Raw genomic sequence first — 20,934 nt, 5'->3', positions numbered from 1 at the left:
CAGAGGTGCAGATGACAGACTCAATAATTCCACCAACCTGGCCAACCCAGTTTGGATACTGCAAATTTTTTATGCTTGGGAAAACACTTGGGTTTTTGTCCGAAGCCCCAAAACACAATTCACTGTGGTGATTTGCTTACCAACCGCAGTCGTAAAATCAGATACGACTCACTTAATGGCCGCCTGGTTTATCCACAGACATTCTGATCGGCCCTCTCTTATGCCGGAACTAAAGGAAGGACCACAAAGAGTTGGCCGCTATAAAAATGTCAAGAATCCAAGCAAGTTTTGGAGCACTGCCTGTTATTTCCTGAGACTTCAAAATTGAACATGTAACATTCTTTTTTTTTTCCTGCTTATCTTTGTGTATTGTTCTGGGTGTCTCGCCTCCACTTTGACCAAATCCTGGAGAATTTGCCCCAGTTGCAAATTCCACCTACTTGTTATTTGTCATTTATTCCAACATTTGACCTCGATGGGTAAAAAAAAAAACAAAGAAAAAAGAAGCAGAAGATTGCTTTCCATTTTTTTTCCAACATAGGGTTTAGAAGCAAGGCCAACCAACATCCAGGTTTTGTGTTTATATATATAAAAGTGAAATACCAGTCACGCATCATCACAAAATCTCCAGAACTGTAAAGCCTACAAACTTGAAATTCAGCAGATATGTTCCTCTTGGCTTCTAGGTGCTCAGTAAGAAAGGATTTTTTGAAATGACCATCAGAGCATTATTTTGTATATTATTATTAACATGCTCCGATGCTAAGGAGTTCTACTTCACCGCCCCACCTGAAAAGAAATCTCTTCCAAATGTAAAACGCAATCAGAGGACAGGAGTTTCAGTTTCACAGCCCCAAGCAGCTTTAGGACAGAACAGTTGAGCTAAGCCACGCCCAGGCTCCTTGCTGTCTCCTTCCTCACACAGCAAATACTGCTTCAGTTTCCAAACAGCCCTCAACTCTCTCACACTGACAGGACGCCAGCCAGATGAATACCGATGGATGCTGGTAGGCAGAGGCAGAATCCCCTCCCCCTTATTTTCCTCCCCCCAAAATAAGCCCGACCACATAGTTTCATAGCGAAGCACGGTTAACTAGCTCGTATTTAATATTTATTCGCTTGATTTGGATGAACGTGGTGTGCCGTTTGGCCGCAAGAGAATTGCGTTCTGTCTGTCTTCCCTGGTTGTAAGCTGCATTTATCTTTTTATCTATGCAATGTTCAGTGCTAAGATATTATTCTCTGTTTAATGCACAATCACATTTTCATGCTACCTATACAGGTAGCCTTTGACTTACAGCCGTTCTTTTAGTGCGGTTACAAAGGCACTGAAAAAGGGTGATTTATGACCGTTTCCCACACTTGTGACGCTTGCAGGATTCCCCAGGGTCATGTGATCCAAATCGCCCAGCGACTGACCCATATTTATGATCGTTGCAGTGTCCTGGGGAGGTCATGGAATCCCCTTTTGTGACCATGAGACAAGTATAGTCAATGGGGAAGCCCAGGTTCCCTTCACTGCAGTGATTCACTTAACGGTGGCAAGGAAGGTCGTAAAGCGGGGCAAGATTCACTGAAATGTCTCCCTGAGCAACAGAAGTTTTGCGCTCAATTGTGGTCGAATATCGAGGACACACACACACACACACACACACACACACACACACACACACACGGTATATAAGTGGTGGGAAAAATTAGTATTACATGAAATTAGTTTCAATAATAATGCTTTTTTATTATTATTTTATAAATAAATCCCTTTCTCCAGCGAAGCGGCCCCGCCCCTCCCCTTCCTCTCTTCCTTCCATCCATCCATCTCCTTTCCTTTCTTCTCCCCCGCTTCCCTGGTGCAGATGGTACGCCCCTTCTCCCCCCCTCCCGTCGCTCCCCGTTGGTCCCTCCCTCCCTCGCCTAGCAACGGGTGCGGGAGGAGAGGCGAGCGCCTGCGCCGCCATCTTAGTTCGTCGCCGGCGGGGGAGGACGCGGCGGCCGCCGGAGCGAAGGGGGTCGCCCGCCCGTCCGTCTGTTTCGCTCGCCCGGTCTTTTTTTTCCCCCCTTCTTTCCCCCCTTCCTCGGCGTCCGGGGGCGCCGTCGGGCCCTTGAGGCGCCGAGATGTGGCTGCTGGCCCCGGCCTACCTCCTGGCGGCGCTGCTCTGCGGCGGCCTCCGCGCTGCCCGAGGTGAGGCGAAGGGTGCGGGTGTGTGTGTGTGTGGGGAGCGGGGGCAAGAGTGGGGGGCACGCCTGACGAGGCTTTGGGGGGCTGTCACGAGACGCGGCCTCGCCTGACTTTGGGGGTGTCTTCGCGCGCCTCAAGGGGAGGGGGAGCGGGGGAGGGCAGGGGGCTGCAAGGCAAATGCTGAGGGGGGGGGATAGTGGTGTATAAGCGCCTGGAGAGGGAGGGGGCTTAAAGAGAAGGCCCAGGTGCGGGATGGGGATGGGGAGGTGGGGGGACAGGTGCAGAGGTGGGGCAGAGTGGGTTTTGCAGGCTGCAGGTCGTCAGGTTGTGTCTGTTTCAGTCTGCACAGGGGGGCAATCCGTGAGAGAAAGGTGGGGGTGGGTGCAGGGGCGTTGGGTTGCTACCCCCTCCCCCTTCCCCGAAGGAGATGCACCCAAGGGTGGGGGTGGGGAGTTTGCAGGAGGGAGTGGGGGGAGAGAAAAGTGCCCTAGATGGAAAGGGTGGGTGGGTGGATAGAAGGAATGAATGAAAGGATGGATGGATGGATTGGGTAGAAGGAAGGAAGGAAGGAAGGGGTGGGTGGAATGAGTGTATAGGAGAAATGGATGAAAGGATGGGTGGGTGGATAGGAGGAATGGATTGGGTGGAAGGAAGGAAGCAATGGATGGATGAGTGGAATGGGTGGGTGGAATGGGTGGATAGGAGGAATGGATGAAAGGGTGAATGGATTGGGTGGAAGGAAGGAAGGGGTGGATGGAATGAGTGTATAGGAGAAATGGATGAAAGGGTGGATGGATAGAATGGGTGGATAGGAGGAATGGGTGGATTGGGTGGAAGGAAGAAAAGGATGGATGGTATGGGTGGATAGGAGGAATGGATGAAAGGATGGATGGATTGGGTGGATGGATGGATAGAATGGATGGGTAAGAATGGATGATGGAAGGATAGAATGGATGGGATGGGTGGAAGAAGGAATGGATGGGATGGAATAGATGGATGGAATCGGTGGTTGGATAGAACAGATGGATGGAAGGAAGGAATAGATGGATAGATGGAATGGGTGGATGGAAGGAGTGGCTGGATAGGTAGGTAGGTAGATACATAGGTGGATAGGCAGTGTTCTGTCTGCATAGGTGCATCTCTGAAAGAGATGCACTCAAGTGTGTAGTATTTACATAGCAGGAGATAGAGAAAAGTGGGATGGATATGATAGAAGGATAGATGAATAGTATTCTCTCTGCATAGGATTGCAATCTGAAGGAATAACTACAAGTTATATCCATAGAGTTGCCATCTGAAAAATTTCACCCAAATGTGTGATATTTACATGGATGGATGGATGGGCAGGCTGAGAGAGAGAGAAATCTCCAGATTGTGTTCTCTACGCAGGACTGCACTTCTAGGAGAAGTGGGGTCCTGTATTTTATCTGCACCATAGGAGAGAGAAAGCTCAGTGTTGTGTTACATATGCACAGCGTGGGAGAGAAGGCCAAGTGGTATGTTGACTGGTATGCACACTCCGGAAGAGGAGGCCAAGTGTTGTGTTGCCTATGCAAAATCCAACACACAGTGTTGTGAGACTCAGGGGATTGTAGTTCGAGACAAAATTAATTCAGGTGGGTGATATATAACCTAGAGATGAAAAAAGAGACCGGGTTGCTGTGGGAAACAAAAATCACAAGGATGTGTTCTCTCTCCACAGTCTGAGAGAGCAGGTGCAGTGTAGTAGTCTGTGTGTATTGTACAAGAGAGGAGGTCAGTCGTTGTGTTACCTATGCACAATCTGAAAGAGAAGTCACAGGGATTTGTTAGAGAAAGCCTTTAGGGAGAGCCTTCACAGCATTGTGTTATATGTGGATGTGCTTGGCATCAGAGGAGGGGCAGTGTTGTGTTAGCTGTGCATTCGGTTGCAGTTCAAAAGAGAAGCTGTTAGGCTGTGTGATAGATTTCACAACATTGCCATCCAAGGAAGAGTCACCATGTTGCATTTTGTTGGTGCGCAGATGCCTAGCCTTCACAGATGCAGTGTTGCGTGTGTATTACGTATACACACACACGCACAGCATTGGGATTTGATTTGACAGAAGCATCCTCACCAAAGATGCACAAAATGTTTCGATGCAGCCACACACACACACACACACACACACACACACACGGGAAGATAGAAAAGCTGCTCTTAGTTCTGCGCAGCTTACGGAGATTATAAGATTTCACGCTAAAACAACAGAAGATGCAACTGACGTATATTTTAATGGTTAGCAATGTACATTGTACATGCTGTAGAATATTTTAGTATGCTTTCCACTGTAACCGTAGTGCACTATAAACGCAGCGATACATTAATGCGTGATCTAATAACCTCTGAAAGCATTTCACACGGACAGCCAGCAAACGGAGATTTTTAAAAATGCAGAGTTCAACTTTTGCCCCCCCTCTCTCTCCCTCCCTCCCCCCCCCTCCCTTGTGTTTGGGTTGTACTTACTTGGGACTAAGCCCCATTGAATTCAGGGGTAATTGTGTGCATAATACTCTGTTGCAAGATATTTTTTTCCTTCTTCCTCATTACCTGCTAATCACACATAGGGATATTTAATTTCTTCATGACTTCTATCTTTTCCGGTTCATAACCCCAATGCAAGGACAGACCTTCCCTCTTTTGTGTACTTTGCACACACATACACACACTCTCTCCCCACTTCACACTGTGTGATTCATAACAGACAGAACATGCAATAGGTAACACGGTACGTATCTTCTGTGGAATGCAGGATATTTTCTGAGATTCAGGCATCTTTCATTCCCCTTTGCAAATACACACACACACACACTATCACCCCCTTCCCCCCAATAATTTTACCCACAGCAACCATTTTCTGTCTCTTACAAGAACGCTTATTCTGATTTTATGATTTTCAAGGTACAATGTTTTGGTGGGGGAAGGAGGAACCTGCAGCAGACATACTGAGGCAAACTTTGGGGTTTTTTTGTTTTTTGTTTAAATAAAGCACTCTTCATCTCTCATCTTCCTTCCACACCAGTTATTTGTTGTCATCCTGTTTGAGATATGGAAGTTCAAAGTTGTTATTAGTGGTAAGGAAAGGTAAACTCTAAGTGTGGTGAATCTGCTTCTTGGTAACGCCTGTGTGTCTCTTACTCTTTTTTTCTCTTTACTTTTTCTCTTTCTCTTTTTCTTCCTTTTTCTCTTTCTCTTTCTCTCTCTCTCTCTCTCCATCTCTCTCTCCCTCCCTCCCTCCATCTCTCTCTCCATCTCTCTACCTTTCTCTGTCCATCCTCCCCCACACACACACAGACAGACAGACAGACCGAGCTGCAGGGTTTGTGCATTTGCTGGTGGAGTAGTTTTTCTGATTGCCGACCAAGGGCATCAAATCCGGGGAATTTTTTTGTCTTCTGGAAAGCCCTTTGTGGAGAGGTATTTCTCGGCCTTGAGGCAGGGAAGGTTACGCATTGCAGAAACACCTCAGGGTTATTATTTCTATTAGATGTGGAAACCGAAAACAAGGGCCACGTGAGATGGCTTAAATGCTGTATTAGTGTCTTTTAAATGCTGTGTTAGTGTCTTAGTTTCAAAAGGATAAATTCACTCTGGATTGATTTTTTCCCCCCAGCTGGCACAAGAAAAGCACAGCAGACTGAAATTTTGCTTCACAGTTGGGGGACCCAGCCTTCGCCATACCTGGGGAAGGTGTCAGTTTCCTGCTTCATTTTCTTCAGTTTCCTTGCAGAGATCCAGAGGATTAGCACTGGAGAATGAGAGCCAAAATAAACCCTTTGGCACTTTTAAAAGCAAGCGATAGATAAGAGTTTTCATGTTGAATTAATCTTCCCTGGCAATTCCTGTGCCTTCCAGGCACCGCAAGGCTTGCTATCTTAAAACTGTTTGTATTTTAATCGAGAAAATTGTGTTGTTTCCACTTGTCAAAACATATTTGAAGTCTTCCTCCCCGCTCCTTTTTGGTGGGGGGGAAGCTTGTCCTTTTAAAGGTTATGGATGCAATAAAGGCAGAGGCTAAATTCTGGAAGAATACTTGTGCATTAGTGTGAGATATTGTAGAGGACAAAAATTGCTGAGGCAAACTTTGAATGACTGAGCAGGCTTATACCGGAACAGCTTTTTCTAGTGCTACAGGAATAACTTTGATTTATTAAGAAGAAATAACTGGGCCAGAAAATCTCTTTGTTTCCACCCAGAGCGAGCTGCTGTCTTTTTCTGCCTGCAACTATGGAAGGAATCCTGAATGCCAGGGGGATGTTAGGTGATGCCTCTCAGCACTTTATCAAGTTTGAATGATGGCCTAATGTAAGCAAGAGTGCAGAAGGCAGGTTAATAAGATATATTTTTTTTATAAAGCTAAGCAGTTTTTGCAAATAAATCTGTGAATATACACTGGCTTTCGGCCCATAGGTACAATAATGATTTGCAGTCTCTAGACGCAAGTCTGTCTTGGGAAAAAAAAAATAGATGCAAGATATGAACAGTGATTTAATCACATCCTCCATCTTCCGCCTATCCACCATTTAGTGGCACTTGAATAATTCGCATCCTCCTACGGATTAGTCTTCGGGATCAATGCATTGATTTTGGGAGCAGCTCTGATCCTCAGAAACATTCCTTGTGGGATTTATTTTATTTTATTTCTTTTTAGGCGCTTTATACAGGATGATCCCTGAGATAGTCAGCTCTTTGTTTACAAATATTTTTCCTTCGGGACAGCAGTGCTGTAGCGAATTGATGACTTAAAACTGGAAGCCGGGAGAGGAGATTATATGTTTTAATCTTGGGGATTAACTAGAGGGGATCACCGCGTAGCTTTAACGAAGTTGGGTCTCCTTGTTTGAAAAGAAGGACTAGGGGTGACGTGATAGCATCCCAGTATTTGAGGGGCTGCCGCAAAGAATAGGGGATCAATTTATCTTCCAAAGCACCAGAAGGCAAGATAAGAAGGAATGGATGGAAAGTAATCAAGGAGAAGTAACGTAGAACTAAGGCGAATTTTCCTGACAGAACCATGAATTAACCAGAGGAACAGCTTGCCACCAGAAGTTGTGGATGCTCCATCACTGGAGGCTTTTAAGAAGAGAGTGGACAGCCCCTTGTCTCAAATTGTATAGGGTCTCCTGCTTGAGCAGGGGGGGCGGGTTGGACTAGAAGACCTCCAAGGTCCCTTCCGGCTTTATTCTGATGGATTGTTTGTTTGCTGGTGTTTTGAATTCAACTCACCCTTCTTTCCAAAGCACCTACTTTGGGATTCAGTCCCTTCTCCGAATTGTAGGAAGAGTTGAGAACGCAGCTGGGACATTTGGCCTAGGAGGGATCTAAAATTTTGGTGGCTTCTTTTTAAATAGGTGCTCCTGTCTCGTGATTGCTTGTTTCGTAGCAAGGAGGCCTCTTCCCCTCTTGGCTTTCGCATCTTTTGCCGTCTGTGCTTCTCAACCCAGGCAGGAACGCCGCTGGAGAACACTTTGGTTTGGGGTGTGAGGGAACCTGCTTTGAAAAGGCCCTTTCAGGGGAGAAACCTTCATTGACAGGGAGTCCTCGAATTACGAACACAGTTGAGCCCCAAATTTAAGTTGCTCAGCGAAACATTTGCTAAGGGGCCCCCGTTTTACGACCCTGCTTGCCACAGTTGTTAAGTTGACTCATTGCAGTTAAGTTAGTCACCTGGTCGTTAAGTGAATCCGGCTTCCCCTTTGGCTTCCTTGTCGGACGGTCGCAAAAGGGGATCACGTGACTCCGGGACACTGCAACCATCATAAATACGAGTCAGTAGCCCCGCACCTAAGTTTTGATCGCGTGACTGTGGGGATGCTTGCAAAGCTCATAAAATAGGGGAGACGGTCATCAAGTCGCTTTTTTCAGAACTGTTGTAACTTTGAACGGTCACTAAATGAGCTATTGTAAGTCAAGGACTACCTGTATAACATGTTGAGCCTTTTTTTTTTTCTTTTTCTTAAAAGCTTTTGTGCTTTAGGAAAGATCTTTTTGCTTGATACCTTCCTCTCCGATACCTGAGAAACACACCTGAAATAAAATACTTTAAATAAGGGGGTTGTTGGTTTCTCCCGCCACCAAATTTCAACAGTAACAGTCAAGAGAATGCGGAACCGAATAATAAACCATAATTAATAGTAGGTGTTTGTTTGCTTGCCGCTTAAATGTAGCAGGTGAAATTCGGCATTTTAGCTGTTCTTCATTCCAGGCTGAATCGCTTTTTCTTTATTCCGGGTTGTTAGGGGTTAGCAGCAATAACTAGGAAGTAGATTCTGAGCAACTTACAAAAGGTTTCCTGGATCCTAAACCTGAACCAGCAAGAACTTTCTCACTAGGATTGCCTTGTCTGTCTGTGTGGCTTCAGTTTTTCCCCCCCAAACCTAACCTAACCCTCTTATCCTTTTCTGACAATCCCTGAAACCTAGCTAATGGGTTATCTTACTGCCTGGTGCTAAGATTTTGAACACCAGCTCAAATTGGCTACTAGACTAAAGGAACCTGAAAGATACCCACCCTTCAATGTTTTGTGATGCACATCCATTTTGACGTACAACCACAGTTGAGCCCACACACGTCTGCTGTTAAGTGAGACGCTTGTTAACAGAGCTTTGCCCTTTTTACGTCTTTTCTTAACCCCGTTATTAAAGGAATCGCTGCAGCCATGGCATTAGTCACACGGCGGGTCAGCGCACCCGGTCTTCCCTCCGGCTTTGCTTTCGTCAGAAGGTCGCCAAAGCGGGGGAATCCCATAAGCCCGGGGCATGGCGACCGTCATAAATACGAGCCGGTTGCCAAGCCTCTCAATTTTGATCACGTGACCATGGGGAGGCCCCGAACGTTGTAACTCTGAAAAACGGCCCTAAGGCACTTTTTTCATTGCCGTTGTAACTTTGAACGGTCACTGAATGGATTGTTGTAAACTGAGGACTACCTGTATGGATAAACCAGTCCCTGGGGGTGGGGGTCAAATATCATCCTTTTGCCATAAAGCAGCCCTAATGCTCTTGGGCTCTGAGTGCTATTTTTTTTTTCCTTTTCACCTAATCAATACGGATTTTCTCTCTCCTGCATTAGCCTTTTTTAGATAAAGCCCTGTGCTATTTTCAGTGCTCCAAGAACAGTTTGAAGGTTGCCAGCCTTCCACAGAGTGCATTAAATCTTAAATAACAAAACCTATTGCTAAGGTAAAAGACATTTTTGTGAAAAAAAGCCTTAATCTTTCCTTTTACTCTGGCAGCAGAATCTGCGGACTTTCAGCTGGGACATTATATTATTATCCTTCATGAAGGGAACAGGTCTTATTTAATGCAACCTTCTGCATGCAGTGCTGCGTGCAAACCAAAGTAATTCAATTTTTTTTTTTAAATCTTGCGGGATGCTAGTGATGGCGGATGTTACTATCTTGTCTATGGCAGCTTCTGAGAATCCTAGTTCAGTATTAACAGATAATCAGAGTTGGAAGGGACCTTGTAGGAAATCTAGACCCTACATCATTTCTGACAAATGGCAGTCCAGTCTCTTCTTGAAGGTCTCAAGGGATGGCGCTCCCACAACTTCTGTTCCATTGGTTGATTGTTCTCACTGTCAGAACTTTGTGAATAGTTGGACAGTGTTGAGGGAATTATTTGTTCAGCAGAGTGATGGCATGGAGGAAAAGACCATCCTTGTGTCTAGTTGTTCCGGTGTGCAGGGCTCTATATTGTCATTTTGAGGGAAGGAGTTGAAACAGTTTATGTCCGGGATGTGAGGAATCTGTAAATATTTTCACAGCCCTCTTTTTGAAGGATACAGGTCCTCCATGGAAGGCAGGTTGGTAGCCATTGCTATTTTCTGCATTCCTAATTCCTCTCCGGAGTCTGGATCTGTCCTGTTGGGTTGCAGAACCAAACCAGATAGTTACAGAGGTGCAGATGACAGACTGATGCAGAGTCTCCAAGGGCACAGAGAGGACAGTCATCCAGATGAGAGTCAATGAATGTGTGGGGGATAATGAGGGGGGGGCTCCTAATCTGGATTTTGCTTTCCAGGGTAATATTTTGAATCACAGACACAGGATTAATTAAATGGAAATGTCAACCATCCCACTCCGCCATCTAGCAAAGAAAGACTCACAGCCATTTGATTGGATTTTTTTTGGCCAAGAACGTACAGATAGCCTTCGACTTAACAACTATTCGTTTAGTGACCGTGCAAAGTTACAGTGGCGCTTTGAAGAAAGTGATTTACAACCTTTTCAGGGGGGAAGCATCACCACGATCACGTGACTCAGATTCAGATGCTGGGCAAGCGGTTCGTACTTACGACCGTTGTTGCTGCATCCAAAAGTCATGCCATCCCCTTCCCTGAGAAGCCGAGTCCGTGGGGAAGCGAGGTTTACTTCACAACCGGATTGGCTAACCTATCCGTTCGCAGGGATTCACTGTACAACCGTTGCTAAGGCAAAACTCACTTAGCAAACGTCTCGCTTAACAACAGAAATGTGGAACGCCATTGTGGTCGTAAGTCGAGGGCCACCTGTAGTTTACTGAAGCTTAACCTGGCTATAGAAGTAGCATCTTTTTTGTTTTTGTTGTTTTAAATGTGGTTTTTGTATTCTGTAAGCCACCTTGAGTCGCCATGGGGGAATAGGTGGCAATATAAATTCAATAAATAAATAAATAAATAAAAATTAATTAAATAAAAAAAACGATAAGCCAAATCTGAGGCTTTCCCATGCAAACAATACAGAGGAAAGTTCCCTCTCCACCACCACCACCCCGCCATCCCGTGGTTATCCAAAAAGGTGCTTGTATATTGTTTAGGAAACAGGTGGTTGGTCCCCAGTTCTGCATCTCCTGACTTAACCTTGGCTGGCTGTAGCTTCTCACAAGGCTCAGCTGCGCTTCCATTCTCCCCCTTCTTCCTCCTTACATTCCTATACCCCCCAATGCTAATGTCAAGCTGTCAGCTCATGAGGTTTGGATAGATGAGATGCGCCGTGGCGGGCTGCAACCAGTTTAACAACCAGTTCTGTGAGCAGCATTCAGAATACAGCAATTTGACACTCCAACGCTTACCTTCTAGGGCAGCCCCGGTTAAGTAGAACAGCTGAGGCGCAGAAATCAGCTGCGCCGTGCGAATCAACTGAGTCGGAAAGGAGGAAATAAAGGACACGATAGGGCGGGGCCATCTGATGGTCGGAACTACCGGTTTGCTAGAACCGGTCCGAACCGGCAGCATCCCACCACTGGAGATGCAGCCATTTCCGAAAGTATCCGGGCTGGGCCGTTCCCCTCACTCTCTTGTCATTAATGGTGTTCCGTTCGTTGATTTTGCAGTTAACAAGCACAAACCGTGGATTGAAACCACCTACCATGGCATTGTTACTGAAAATGACAACACAGTGCTCCTGGACCCTCCCTTAATAGCATTGGACAAAGATTCGCCGCTTCGGTTTGCAGGTAAGTGGGGGGCGTTCCTGCCATGCTTCCTGCAAGAGTGCTGGTCTCCTTGGGTGGCCACCAGGAGCTCGGTTGACCGATGTCGATGCTGCCGACAGTATCGTTCCGATAGATCACGTTCCAAATTGGGAAAGAAGGGGGAGGAGGGGGTCACCAGAAGCCCCTCATGCCTCCTACCATCTTCACTTCTGCCTCTCCAGGAAATAAGGACCACCATTGCCTTTCTTAAAATGGGGCTAACAGTGTTTGGTAAGGGAGGCTTTCCTTCGTGACCAAGGCTCCTTTGAGGTAGAGAAGTGTAAAGGGAAAAGGTTCCCCTTGCACCTACGTGCTAGTCGTTTCCAGCTCTAGGGGGCGCTGCTCATCTCCGTTACAAGGCCAAAGAGCCAGCGCTGTCCGAAGACGTCTCTGTGGTCATGTGGCCAGCAGGACTAGACGCCGAAGGCGCACGCAACGCCGTTCCCTTCCTACCAAAGGGATCCCTATTTTTCTACTTGCATTTTTTTTTTCCCCGTGCTTTCAAACTGCTAGGTTGGCAGAAGCCGGGACAATGAATGGGAGCTCACTCCGTTCCGCAGTGCTAGGGATTCGAACGGCCGATCTTTCTGATCGACAAACTCAGCGTCTTAGCCCCTGAAGCCACCGCATCCCAAGAGAAGCGTACGCAGAAGTTTTCCCGTAAAACAGACTGCGCTATCCCCGTGGAAAAAAACTCAGAATGATAAAACTGAGGTTGGGGAGAATTCTGGAGAAATTGGCTCTCAGAAGTGGCGGGTGGTGGTGGAATGAAACCAGAACTCCGTCTGACAAATAATTGGCAGGTTAGTTAACTTGGACTGCAGCTCCTACGTGACTATTTGGCCTGTGTGGTTTGGAATAGCGTGAAAGGCAAAATGGGGATATGTATTCACTGGGCCGCGTAATCAAGGAAGGCTGGCTTGCAACCCATCCCGACTGCCAGCAATCTGCTGCAAAAATGAACTTGAGTCAATAAAGGGGCGATAAAGCCTCTCGGCTTCATTTGACATAAGGAGATTATGCGCAGGAGGCCATGTGGCATTCATAACCCTTAGCTCAAGCTTTAAATTGGAGATTTGACGGCATTGGCCTTTGCATTTGTTAAGGCAGATCTTTGGCCCCCTTCAGCCTGGTTTTCTAATCTAATGCACCAGAAAGCCAGAGAACCACTGGTTTGACACCTTACCCCTCATCGGATTTCCGTTTTGATTGGCCAAGCCAATTCCTGACTTGGCTGCCATCCTCAGATCAAGTTTTCTATCCTGTACCTACTCATCGTTTTGTTTTGTTTTTTTACATAGCGTGCTTTGCTAACCTGGCTTCTTCTCCTCAAGATATTGGACCAGTTAGTTAGAAATTGAAAGTTCTCAAGAACAAAGCAGCATTGGATCTTGGGCCTTTCTTGTTTTTTTTTTTCTTTGAAGATGTTTTGCTTCTCATCCAAGAAGCTTCTTCAGCTCTGACTGGATGCTGGGGAATGGAAAGATTTATAGTCCTTGCAGACAGCTGGTCATTTGCCTCCTTTTAGAGGGTCCTTGAGGCCACTTGGAGGTTTGTCTGGGTCCTCCGGGTCACATGAGTGGCGCTCCTGGTTCTTGTAGTCTGCATTTTTTTTCCTTCTGGAAATCCATCCGTACTCCCACACCATTCAAAGGGGGTTCATCCCAAATTGTATAGCTAAATGCCTGTAGAGATTCTCTGTCATCCAGGTCACGGCTGTCACCAGGGTGCTTTTTCAGGAGGCAATTGGACTTCCTTGTTTTTTTTCTTTAAAGCTTCTCTTCCAAGAAGCTTCTTCAGCTCTGACTAATGATGGTGAATGGAAGGATTTATATTCCTTGCAGACAACTGACTGGTCATTTGCATCCTTTTAGAGGGTCCTTGAAGCACTTGGAGAGCTGGGTGACTTTGGGCCAATCGCTAGGAGACTGTGAGTTTTAGTCCCACCCTTAGGCATGAAAGTAACTGAGTGGTCGTTGGCCTGCCACTCATTCTCAGCCTCTAGAAAAGGAGACACTGGCGAACCACTTTTAAAAATGCTTACTAAGAAAACTGCAGGGACTTGCCCAGGTGCCCAGAGTAAAAAAAAAAATGGCTCAAGGGGTATGTAAAGACAGTGGCCTTTTTTTTCATTAGGGGTTATAGTCTTCCCTGGCCTTGAATTGACACCTTTGTAATAAAAACCATTTCAAATTCTTTTAGGATTTCTCCCTCCCTTTCCCTCTCCCCCTTCAGATATTATTCACAGTTTCAAAGAGATGAAAATGGCTTGAATATAGGGTGGAAAAAAAACCCTTCAGATTGATACTATCTCTGCAGTTTGCAAGGCTATAAAAATACAATACATTCAGAACATGTTAGGTCTAATATTCCCTCTTGATTTTAGACTTTGCTTGGGAAACAAAAGGTGACTTAGCAGGAAAAATACCCCTTTTAGATATCTTGTGTCCTTTATAGCAGTTGTTTGCAAGTTTAGTTTCCTGTTTATTGTGGATTTCCCATCCAAGCAGAGCCTGGCTTTGGGAAACTGGTGTTTTCCAGGGCCTCAGAACCAGGCATTACTCACGTTTTCCAACAGATAGTATCTCCGCCTTCACATCTAAGGCTGAGCTCAAAAACCAAATTTAAGGATGAAGCTGCTTTGGCAACCTACGCTAATCCGAAATGTCTGGAAGGAATTAAGAAAGGGAAGCTTTTAATCAAATCAGAGTTTTTAAAGGCTGCTAATTTTCAAAAGATACCCAGCGCTGCTGTGGGGGGCCTTGTTTGAAGGTACATCTTGAGAGAACCTTCGGAACCTAAACAGATTCATGCTTGAGGATTGCCAGGATAGGATAATGACTAAGACTCCTCTTCGTGGCACCTTGAGTTCCCTGGAAGAAAATTTACAGGATGCTGATTAGGATATTCTAACTGAGAAAAACGCCCTGATTTGCAGACCTGTTTTCAAGCTGCCCAAAGCTGAACCAAGGGCCAGATTCAAAGAGCTGTTTTCCTCTCAGGGCGCAAGAAGATTTAGATAAGGCATAAACAGCAGGCCTCTGATGGATTGTAAATTGCTTTTGAAACGTCCCCCTTAATTTTAGATGTTTGGAGTTTGTTTGGGGTTTTTTTTTTGAGATTCCCCTGGAATATATATTAGGGGGAAAAAAATATTCCATCCTTAACTGTTTGTGTCAGCTCAAGGGCAGAAGATCGCAAGCTCCCCCTTTTAATGCCACTGATGTAGCATTGTGTATTGCATTGTGTATCTGAACTTGAGATAATATGTGGACTGAGGTGGCAGGTGAGGCTCCTAGCGGATGCTCTGCAGAATGCGGGAAGAATATGGACAAGCGGATGGTTGGGCTTAGTGGCATCTGAGACGCCCCCCTCGATGTGTCTTTTTGCGTGGTTTGAAAGCACGATTTGAACTCCCTTGCAGCCTTTAAACTGTTGGCGGACACTAGTCCAAGTGTCAGGATATTCGGGTTAAATGTCAGCGCTCCCAGTAACAACCTCCAAAGAAAGAGACTCCCGAGATTATCTTCTTCCCAAAGGTCCACTTTTATTAGAGATGTCATATTGGCACATCTGGGGGGAAACCCGAATCCGGGAGTTCCCTAACCCAAAAAAAGCCCCAAAGCCAACCCCTGCCCCCAATCGTCCATCACATGCTCCCATCCATACTTCCGTTCCAACGGGAGACTGCCCCCAGTCGCTCCCCTCCAGGTGCAGGGCGACTTGCCCTTGACTTTTCTGAGAAAGGAATGTTGTTGTGGCTACTCTTCTACCCCACTATGAATTCCCTCCTTCCCCAATTTCCTAGGCACGGAATGTGGCAGCCCAGAAGCCTCCAAGAAAAATGGCTTCCAAGCTGGTGGGATTCAAAGATGTTTCATCCTGGTTCTGTGTGCTTCCCTCCCTACCTCCCTGACCTGCTTCCCAGCTCCGTTCTCCCGGGCAGGGCAACCCAAGGAGAGCCAGCCGATCAGCTGGGACTCAACGGGAGGCGGAGAAGAGATAGGGGGTTGGCGGGGCCAGTCAGGGGTGGGATGGGCCCGTTCTCCAAACGACTCAAATTTTCCGCTACCGGTTCTCCAGAACGGCTCAGAACCGGCTGAAGACCCACCTCTGAAGGTGACCTTTTCCCAAAGTAGGCCTAAGTAGACCCTGGAATCTGAGCTTGGGGGCCAAAAATGGGAACTGAATGTGGGGATTGGATTCTGATGCATTTGGGGTTGAAGCGTTGCACTTAAACGTGGAGGGAGAGGGATGGTTCAATCTAATGTCTGTGTGTTTTTTTGACCTTTTCCTCGTTTCCTCCTCTTTTCAGTCTTTCCTGAAGACTTGGGTTTATCTTTTCTCCCATTAGAGAGTTTTGAGGTGACCCTCACTAAGGAAGGTGATGAAAAGGGCTCTTGGAGTCCCGTTTATCCATATTAACCCACTAACTTTTGTTATGAAACGGGAGAAACCGGCAACAGGAGACCCTGTCATGCTTTTTGGTCCTGTGTTATCACCCACTTTCCCCCATCCCCGCTTCTCCCTCTCCTGCCCTTTTTCCTTGGCTCACCCCCCAGTCCCCTCTTGATATATATATATAAAAATACCAATAGAAAAATGTCGTGTTTATAACCCCTGGCTAGAAATATCAGTCCATCAGATATCCATTTGGAGAGTCCAGGAGGTGTGGTTTGAAAACACACCCTTGTTTTTCCAAGGAAAATTATAGATAGATAGTTAGATAGAGAGAGAGAGAGAGAGAGAGAGAGAGAGAGATTTAAGGTTTCGTGGGTACTTACATGTATGGTATTCAGCTTTGTTAGAGTATTTTCCCACATCATTATAGTTGTGCTTTTAAAGTTATAGTTTTTTAAAAGCACAACTATAATGACGTGGGAAAATACCTGAACAAAGCTGAATATCATATATTTATGATATATATGATATATAAAACTTAAGAAAACATACATACATACATACATGATTTCCACTTGAGTTGAGGTAGCATGCTTGTAAAAAAAACCTGCACTCAACTAGCAGTGGATGATTGCAGTTAGGAAAGGGAGAACTCCAGCCATGTGGCCTTTTAAAATTCTGAATTTTTGTCATTCTACCTCCAGCTTCGTGAATTCCATCCTCAGGATCCTTTTCGGAGCACAGTCTTGCCTCCGAGTTGGTCAGCGGATCAATTGATCGCTTCAGCCCAGCGTGGGATGGTGGCTTTGCAGAGAACCTGCCCACTGAGAGTCACATTGACCTTGAGGCACGGAGATGGGAGTTTGATTGATTCGGGATGACTTAGTTCCTGCATCTTGCTTCTCCTGGGACCCGGGGAATACAGATAGTCCTCAACTTAATGACCACGACGGAGCCGAAAGTTTCTACTGAAACAGTTGCTCCCATTTTACCGCCTTTTTTGCCACCAATGTTAAGTGAATCACCGCAGTTGTTAAATTGGTGCAGTGGTGAGAGTGCAGTACTGCAGGGCTACTTCTGCCGGCTGCCTGCAATTTGGCAGTTCGAATCCCACCAGGCTCAAGGTTGACTCAGCCTTCCGTCCTTCCGAGGTCGGTAAAACAAGGACCCAGATTGTTTGGGGCCAAGAGGCTGACTCGGTAAACCGCTTAGGGAGGGCTGTAAAGCACTGTAATGTAAGTCTTAAGTGCTATTGCTATTCACACAGTTGTTAAGTGAATCTGGCTTCCCCGTAGACAGAAAGTTGCAAAACAAAAGGATCCCATGCCCGTGGGCCACAGCCATGGTCATAAATGTGAACCAGATGCTGAGCATCTGAATTTTGATCGCGGAGATGCTGCGCAAAACAGACCTGAGTCACTTTGTCGTTGTAACTTTGAACGGTCGCTAAATGAACCACCCTGTAAGTGGAGGATTTCCTGTAGATAGGAGAACCCTAGCAAGGAGACATAAACTGGAGTTGGTTGGGCTTGCCCAACGCACGGGTCTGCAAGCTGTAGTTCCCCAGAGCGGTTGGGTTCACACGACGTGCTGGTTTTTGCAGAACGTGTGTGGATGCCCTGGCTGTGTGCGCTATTCCTTTCCCGAGTCTCTGTCCTGGTGGGTTTCCCAGCCTGCCAGCCAGCTAAGATCCAGGCAGAAACCATAAAGGAAAAAAGTACATTTAGAAGGGACAATGTTACTACATAGAGCAATTGAAATGGATGCCTGAAAAATTGGTATTTCTACCTTTCTCCTCTGGTTGTTCATTTGGGTTCCCTGACTACTTCTGCTCTTCCTTCTTTCTTTCTTTCTTTCTTTCTTTCTTTCTTTCTTTCTTTCTTTCTTTCTTTCTTTCTTTCTTTCTTTCTTTCTTTCCTTCCTTCCTTCCTTCCTTCCTTCCTTCCTTCCTTCCTTCCTTCCTTCCTTCCTTCCTCTCTCTCTCTCTCTCTCTTCTTTCTTTCTTTCTTTCTTTCTTTCTTTCTTTCTTTCTTTCTTTCTTTTTCTTTCTTTCGAAAAACCATTGCACAGGAAGACTTCCCCTCCTCTCTCATCCCTTGACAAGAATTTTTGTAAACGACAGCGCTGAATCTTCTGCACCCATTGAAACTCTTCCCCCAGCCCAACACCTTCAAGCCCCCCCCTCCCTCCCCTTTCCCTTCCTTGACTGGATAACGGAGTGTTTTTTAACTGCTCCGGTCAAAAAAACACGAGGAAGGCCCAGCCAGCCTTCGATTCCCAGCGGCTGGACCATGGATGTTCCCTGCTGTCGTTCTGACGTTTCTGCTCTCCCGAGTTTCTCAAGTATTCCTGTGAAATGCCTCTCCTCTTCTCTTTTGTTCGACGTCCTCCCTGCATGAACGAATGCAGAAGCAATGAATTGCTTGGAAAGCCAGATGTCTGCCTGTTTGTTCCTTTCTTTTTTTTAAAAAAAAAATCCAAACTAAAAGTTCCCAGAACGCCCAACACAAGTTCCTTGCGCTTTGTCGGCAAAACCCCTCACCAACCCCCAACCCCCCACAAAACTCTGGCTGCTATGAAACGATTGAGTGGTACCTGTTGCCAAATCCACATGTGTGTGTGTGTGCCTCCTCATGCACGCCGTCCCTGTCTGAGATCCCCTCCTTTTTCTCCTGGCTTTTCCCGAACATACTAATCCGAGCTGCCTTTGCCCCCTCTTAGGTGAAATTTGTGGGTTTAAAATCCACGGCCAAAATGTCCCCTTTGAAGCGGTGGTGGTGGATAAATCCACCGGGGAAGGGACGATCCGATCCAAAGAAAAACTGGACTGCGAACTGCAGAAGGAATATACCTTCACCATCCAGGCCTACGACTGTGGAACAGGACCGGATAGAGCCAATATGAAGAAGTCCCACAAGTAAGTGACGGGCGGGTGGGAGAAAGGGAGCCCTCATTAGAAATACCCTGGGCTTTTTCCCCAGTGGAATCTGGTTTCTGCTTTTTTTTTATTCACGCGAGACGTGGCTGTATGGGTCCCTGCCCAAAAGCCCTAGGAATAGAAATGGAAATGGGAGTGGATTAGAATTAGAATTAGAAGAGAATTAGAATTAGAAGGAAGGGAAGGAAGGAAGGGAAGGGAGGAGGAGGAGAGGAGAGGAGAGAGAGGAGAAGAGAAGAGAAGAGAAGAGAAGAGAAGAGAAGAGAAGAGAAGAGAAGAGAAGAGAAAAACAGAGTTGAAAGGGACCAGGGAGGTCTTCTAGTCCAACCTCCTTCTCAGGAAGGAAACCCCATATCATTTCAGACAAATGGTCATCCAATCTCCTCTTAAAAACTTCCAGTGTTGGAGCATTTACAATTTCTGGAGGCAAACTGTTCCACTGATTAATTTCTCCTTAGTTCTAGGTTGCTTCTCTCCTTGGTTAGTTTCCCTCTACTGCTTCTTGTCCTGCCCTCAGCCTCTTCTCTGTGGCAGCCCCTCAAATGTTAGGTGGCTGCTATCCTGTCACCCCTGGTCCCTCCTTTTCATTAAACTAGACCAGGGTCTTCAAACTTTGCAGCTTTCAAACTTGCGGACTTCCAGCTCCCAGAATTCCTCCTCCAGTCCATGTTAGCTCAGGAATTCTGGGAGTTGAAGTCCACACGTCTTAAAACTTGCCAAGTTTGAAGGCCCTTGAACTAGAGGACGGAAGAGAGCATGCCACGGTTGCGTCTTGGCACATGGGTTCCAAATCAGAAAGGGGCTTTCCCCCCACCAACGTAGTTAAGGGAGTGGGGGAATATTTGCTCTTGTAAAGAACAGCCTGGATCAGGTTTTCCTTCTCCCGGGTTTGCTCTGTGCTCAGAATGTCCACTTTTGAGTAGGGGGGAGAAATGGGGGCAGAGGAATGAAATCGGCAGTTTTTGAGATCAGGGTTTGTAAAAGGGAAGGAACACTTGAACCTCCACCCTCCCAAGTGGCTGATGGAGGTCAATGGCATTGGGAGATATGCAGGTTATTTCTCTTGCAGGATTTATGGGACAGAAGCAATCTTGTTTTAAGAATTTGCACGTTAACCTTTAGAGTGTTTCCACCTCTCTTTCTCGGGGCATAAAGCTATAATGTCTGTGTTTAGCTCTCTCTCCCCCTCCCTTCCTCCCTCTCTGTCTCTGTCTCTGTCTCTCTCTTCTCTCCCTTCGTCCTGGAGTGTGGAAAAAAAAACCCTTGTCTGCGTTATGCTTTATGGTACAGTTCTTCCGATGACATGCCTCCTTCTGGCTTTTGCTGACCCACAGCAATCTTAACACATCTCAGATCGTTTCCATAGGTCAGGGAAGCTGATCCAAGCATCTTTTCTCAGAAAGGTTCAAGAAATGCGAAAGATGTGATGGGTTGTTGTTTTCGGTTTGCTGAAAGGGCAGAAAGCAAGGAATATCTGCAGCTGGAGTCAGGATATACCCTGACAAGGGTATATCCTGGCTCCATATACCCTGATATACCTGGTATATTATCCTGACTCTCTGATATACCCTAATTTTGACTCCCCCTCCAAATGAGGTTTTAATTTCCGAGAGGTGGGCTTCCCTTGATGCTTTCTGGACAGATCCTGTGTTTTTCTAATGAACTTCAGAGGCAAAGCGGAGAAATAATCTCAAATATCTCCTGTCAGATATTCCTCTAATAGGAGGTGACTCTAAGGTAACAGATTGTTATGGCTCCCTCCCATTCCCCTGCTTTGACCTTTTAAAATTCTTGCCCAGGAGAAATCAAACAATTGGCCTGCCGCTTGGTAAATTTAGAAGTGAGCGAGTGAGTGTGTAATAAAAGCTGTCTGCTCCAGCTAAATGGAGCCCCCACCCTTTCTTTAACTGCCATAATTGATGGCTTAATGAGGCCTGCTGCT

At 46.2% G+C, this 20,934-nt stretch overlaps 1 protein-coding gene across 4 annotated transcripts in view; it reads left to right on the top strand.

Annotated features, from left to right (window-relative positions):
* Positions 1-1,922: 1,922 nt before the first annotated feature.
* Positions 1,923-20,934, top strand: part of CLSTN1 (calsyntenin 1) — a 42,196-nt gene continuing 23,184 nt past the window's right edge. The window contains exons 1-4 of one of the 4 annotated variants that reach the window (XM_026715694.2): positions 1,989-2,182; positions 11,513-11,635; positions 15,969-16,037; positions 18,776-18,971. In XM_026715694.2, coding sequence (XP_026571479.1) covers positions 2,116-2,182; positions 11,513-11,635; positions 15,969-16,037; positions 18,776-18,971 — 455 coding nt within the window. In that variant the 5' untranslated portion in view covers positions 1,989-2,115. Of the gene's footprint in view, positions 2,183-11,512; positions 11,636-15,968; positions 16,038-18,775; positions 18,972-20,934 lie in introns of all 4 variants that reach the window. The other 3 variants (XM_087914913.1, XM_026715697.2, XM_026715695.2) reach the window with 3 other exon arrangements.

The sequence above is a fragment of the Pseudonaja textilis genome, chromosome 18 (genome assembly GCF_049901715.1).
Source record: "Pseudonaja textilis isolate UNSWEBS1 chromosome 18, rPseTex1.2, whole genome shotgun sequence".
Taxonomy (NCBI): Eukaryota; Metazoa; Chordata; class Lepidosauria; order Squamata; family Elapidae; genus Pseudonaja; species Pseudonaja textilis.
Note: the sequence above shows the minus strand (reverse complement) of the source record. Positions and strands in the feature narration are given on the sequence as shown.